The sequence below is a fragment of the Tachysurus fulvidraco genome, chromosome 17, assembly GCF_022655615.1.
Source record: "Tachysurus fulvidraco isolate hzauxx_2018 chromosome 17, HZAU_PFXX_2.0, whole genome shotgun sequence".
Classification (NCBI taxonomy): domain Eukaryota; kingdom Metazoa; phylum Chordata; class Actinopteri; order Siluriformes; family Bagridae; genus Tachysurus; species Tachysurus fulvidraco.
The window spans coordinates 7,634,693-7,639,758 of NC_062534.1; the positions used below are offsets into that span (position 1 = coordinate 7,634,693).

The following is a 5,066-nucleotide window of genomic DNA, read 5'->3' on the forward strand; positions in this document are numbered from 1 at the left end:
ATTAATAATGTTCTCAGGAAAGTGTTGACATGCACACTGCTTAATGTAGTTCATTTACACAATGTGTTCGGATAAAGTGTCACTTTTAAATAACTCTAGATCCACTTGTACCTGGCCGATCAGTAGCAAATAAACATTTTTGCTTGTGATATTTAAATGCTTGCACAGAAAATTTTATTCTGTTTATGACCCAAACACGTAGTTGCACATGAAGAAGCTGATTAATAAACATGGATTTCAGTGGATCAATTCCATTACAGAAAACACAGAAGTCTATGCACCAGATCCTGCAGAAATATTTATTTTAATGCAGAATTAAGAAGTGAAACTTAAATCACATATGAAAAATTATGAATCTAAAACAGTTAAAAAAAAGAGAGACATTCAACATTAAAGATTGTCTTCAAACAGATTATAATCAGGTCATGTATAATAACTCCAACTTAAACACGCTGAACATTTCAACGCAGTCGGTGTGGTGGCGTGTTTCAACATTCCCCTTTTCTGACTATGTAAGTGTTGAGATTATATGCCCTGTAGAAAAGAAAAAGTAATTAGTAGTGGGCTTAAACTTGTTGCAGTGCAATCATTATATATGCTCATACAAGCTCTTCTCTTTTGTTGTGTTTTTCATTCAAAGAAGGGCTACTCGAGTCACATTAGGGGTTGAAAAACTCCTAAGGGACCTTGAATCAGACCATGTTTTTGTTCCACTCCAAACACACCTTGGTCAGGTAACTGAGACCTGCACAGCACTTTGATGACCCAGTTCAAGGTTTATCAAGAATTGGGACAGAACAAAAACAGGTCTAGGTGCAAGTTCCCATGGATTCAAGGGAAGATGTTCTAGTTAAAGAATTCAAGAAGTGAGATTGGGGAAGCCAGGTTATTATTTTTTTCCCCCATCTTGCACTCAGTAGATCACATGTTTCAGGTCATGGATTAGAACCCTTCTGTTCCCAGGAAACCTGATATAAACTAATCAGCTGATTAAGAGTTGAGGTAAGTTACAGTGCAGTAGAAACTTACATAGCGTCTAAGCAGAACATACACTCGTTTGCATAGGTCTTCCCATCAGAGCCACATACAGGGCTATAATCGCGTGGGCACATTGGATAGAGATATGAATCACAAACAGCCTGTCAAAACAAACAAACAGTCATGTCACAATCCTGAAACCTACGCCAAACTGAACAGACCAATTGTTTATCCATCCACCTACCTCCATTGATTTTCGGTTGCCTGTAACAGTAGCTGCTCTAGTCAAAACTACAGGAAAAACAATGGAAACTATTATTATTATTATTATTATTATTATGTCTATAAACCACGTGCATTGGCGAGCGTCAACAACTCACGATTCCCATCGTGCCTAAACTTTTAAGTTGAAGTCCAAATGTCCTAATAGTGTAGTTAATATTAACTAGCATCCCCAAATAGGTAGTGTATTTCATTTTATTAAATCAAACTATTTTAGACTATTCTATAATATGTGTAAATATAATTTACACAAATCTAAATACCACAGGTGACATGCTAGGGTTAATAATAATAATAATAATATTATTATTATTATTATTATTATTATTATTATTATTATTATTATTATTATTATTAATAATAATATTATTATTGCGAATATCCTACAAAAACATTAACTTAGCAGCCTTACCAAGACCTTTATTACATACTATATTATATTTTATTATATTATTTATGTTATATTATTTTACATTATATTATAATACAAGTGTGGTAACTTTTAATTGTAAAGAAATATAATCTGCTTAATATATATAAAAAAACAACAACTCACCAGCAACAGAGAGAATGACGAGAAAGAGCCGCACAAACATGATGAACTTGGACGCTGTGTAAAGGCTGAAATGAAATGAAGGTCAGTTTAGTCTCAGACTCAGACTGAATCGTTGGCTCCACGTCTGACGCATAGGGCAAACAAATCTGGAATCGCGTCATCTGTTTGGTTGGATCCTACAGGCGCGCTCCCAAATCATTACTCTGCCGACAGGCGGCGCTCGAGGGTTGAAGATTTTTTTGTCTGTTTTATTCTTTTGTTTTTGTATTTTTTAACAAAGGTTTTTGCAGGCTGTTAAACGAGCCTTTACAATAAAGTAGATCTAAGTGAAGGATTGCATTCTCACAGAATAATGATGGGGAAATTGCCTCAAATATTATGCATGGATAAAATCTTACCCTAGGGTAATAACATCATAGTTTGCATTGTGTTTGTTGTTCACAAATAAATAAAAATTTAAATAAAAATTAGTTTAAATAAAATTAATTTTGTAGCTCAGTGTTTAATGTGTTGAACTAATGGAGTTATGAGTTTGAATCGAAGGAACACCAAGCTGCCACTGCTATGCCCTTGATCAAGGCCCTTAACCCTCAATTGCTCAGTTGCTCACATAAATGTGATAAAAATAAAGAATCAAACTCTTTAGAAATGCACGGGCACAAACAATACATCGACAGATTTTTTGTTGTATTGTAATGTGAGTCTGATCCTAGACAATCTTACAATGCACAATTTAACATGTTCCTTGCTTTGGCCTAAAATACCTTTAGAAATACAAATCATTTGCTAATAGGCAGGATTGGGAATGTTAGAGAAGAAAAAGAATGTGTTGTGCATGATCAGAATTGGGAAACACTACTATCTATGATTTGAATGATTTTCCTGAGCTAAAAGATCCTACTGATGCTGGCCATTTACTCCTGGGTTCATTTAGATGTAACAGGGAAGTCTTTAAACATGAAAAAGCATATGTAAGAAAACAACAGACCAATTTCATTTAATTTTTAAATCACCTAGTATTAATTTAGTAGAAATTTGTCCCGTGGCTTAAACTTGTACAATTCCCCCATTTTAGATGCCATTAGATTATATAACTATAGATATATGTCTTTGTTTACTGCATACATGCTGTTAAATTTCCCATTTGGGTTAATCAATAGGCATTTATTTTTCTGTCATTCTGAGACTAGTTTACATTAATATGTTTATAGGTCATAATTTCTATATTAATAAGACCAGGCTACATAAAAAGTGATAAGAAAAAAGTATCTGTTGATATAAGATTTGTGAGGAGACATTTATTCCCCATTTATGAAAGGAGTCTTCTTTGTCATTAATTTGTAACGGGCAGAAATAATGCTGTTCTTTTAAGAATTTAAAGAATTGCTTGAGAATAGAGGGCTTTGCTTGTTTTGTCTTTGTTAAGAGGGGGTGGGAAGAAAACCCTGATAAGTGATAAAAACTCTGATATGCCTAATCAATGTTGTATTTTATTCCTTACATACCTTAGTCTTGCATTTCATATGTTGACAGTGAACATTTTTAATTATATATTTATGAGGCCCTAAAGAGATGAGGTTTATATATACCTATGAGACTAGCATATAATATTATATATACACAGTCCACCAAACATAGGCAATATGTATGGCTACTTTTGTTGGTCACTTAAAATACATCAAACATTTGCAATTATCCAAATAAACGTATGTATGTTGGGGAGGTCAACATCACCCAACACCTTACAAAGACTTTCAGGTTATATACAAGAGCCAAGAAATTCACCAACCACAGAGAGAAAGAAAATAAACATTATTATTATTCACATAATATAATATAAATATCTCTATCAAAATTTTACTTTATTTTTTATTATTTTATTTCAATGCTAAAAGACCCTTTTGCATTAAAAGACCTCATTCTTTAAAATAACACATCCTTATCATTTGAATTTTTCTCTGAGCCCAATACAGCTGATCCAATTAATCAGCTAATTAACAGAAAACACTAAAAGGTACAGGACACTGATTTCTCTAATAGAATAAAATACGACCTCGAATGTACACTATATTGGCAAATGTTTTGGGACATTTGCCTTCACATGCACATGAATTTTAATGACATCCCATTCTTAATCTGTAGGGTTTGATATGGAGCTAGCCCACACTTTGCAGCTATAACAGCTTCAATTTTTCTGGGAAGGCTTTCCACAAGGTTTAAGAGTACGAGGGAATTTTTGACTTCCTCTAGAAGTGCATTTGTGAGGTCAGGCACTGATGTAGGAAAAGAAGGCTGGCTGTCTCCACTCGAATTCATCCTAAAGGTGTTCTATTGTGTTGACATCAGGACTCTTTGCAGCCCAGTTAAATTCCTCCACATCAAACTTGCTCATCCAAGTCTTTATAGACTGATTAGTGGTCTGGTCTGCAGTCATGTTGGAGCGGGAAGGAGACATACCCAAACTGTTCCCACAAAGTTGGGAGCATGGAATTTTCCAAAATGTCTTGGTATGCTGAAGCATTGAGTTCCTTTCATTGGAACCAAGGGTCCAAGCCCAACCTCTGAAAAAACACCAAAATCCCACTCCAGCAAACTTTACACTTGGCACAATAAAGGCAAGTACAGTTCTCTTGGCAACTGCCAAAGCCAGACTCGTCCATCGGATTGCCAGACAGAGAAGCGTGATTCTTCACTCCAGAGACACAAAACTGCCCTAGGATCCAATGGAGACATGCATTAGACCACTACATCCAATGCTTTGCATTGCATGTGGTGAGGTAAGGCTTGGATGCAGATACTTGGCCATGGAAACCCATGCCATTAAGCACTTTACACACTGTTCTTGATCTAATCTTAAGGCCACACAACGTTTGGTGGCTTGTAGCTATTCACTGGCCTCCAATTGGCGTATTCGTCACACTGTTCACTGCAGCATGCGCTGACCATGCTCTGTGATTTTTCATGGCCTACAACTTCGTGGTTGAGTAGCTGTAGCTGTTTTTCCCAATTGCATAGGTAACAACCTATCACAGCACCATGCTAAAATTCACTGAACTCCTAAGAGCAACCCGTTCTTTCACAAATGTTTTAAGAAGCCGTCTGCTTGCCTTGGAGCCTGGTTTTATGTGCCTGTGGCCATGGAAGTGATTGGAACACCTGAATTCAATGATTTGGAGGGGTGGCCTAAAAATTTCAATTAAGTGTATGTGTTTTTGTTTGTTTGTTTGTTTGTTTTACACAGGAAGAGCAG

The 5,066-nt window shown here is 35.6% G+C and overlaps 1 protein-coding gene across 1 annotated transcript; it reads right to left on the reverse strand.

Annotated features, from left to right (window-relative positions):
• Nucleotides 1–285: 285 nt before the first annotated feature.
• On the reverse strand, nt 286–1,931 carry LOC113647753 (trypsin inhibitor ClTI-1-like). Its single transcript, XM_027154661.2, has 4 exons — nt 1,817–1,931; nt 1,223–1,269; nt 1,030–1,139; nt 286–534 (listed from the first exon to the last, which is right to left on the reverse strand). The coding sequence occupies exons 1-4, from the start codon at nt 1,854–1,856 to the stop codon at nt 489–491; spliced, it is 243 nt and encodes an 80-aa protein (XP_027010462.1). The 5' UTR covers nt 1,857–1,931; the 3' UTR covers nt 286–488.
• Nucleotides 1,932–5,066: the final 3,135 nt, after the last annotated feature.

Bases quoted from the DNA above. Each gene is read 5' to 3' on its own strand.
- LOC113647753 (XM_027154661.2), bottom strand. From the start codon at position 1,856: ATGTTTGTGCGGCTCTTTCTCGTCATTCTCTCTGTTGCTG. The intron at 1,270-1,816 runs GTGAGTTGTTGT...TTTTTCCTGTAG, and splicing joins CGTCATTCTCTCTGTTGCTG to TTTTGACTAGAGCAGCTACT. The intron at 535-1,029 runs GTAAGTTTCTAC...TCTTTTCTACAG, and splicing joins ATGTTCTGCTTAGACGCTAT to GGCATATAATCTCAACACTT.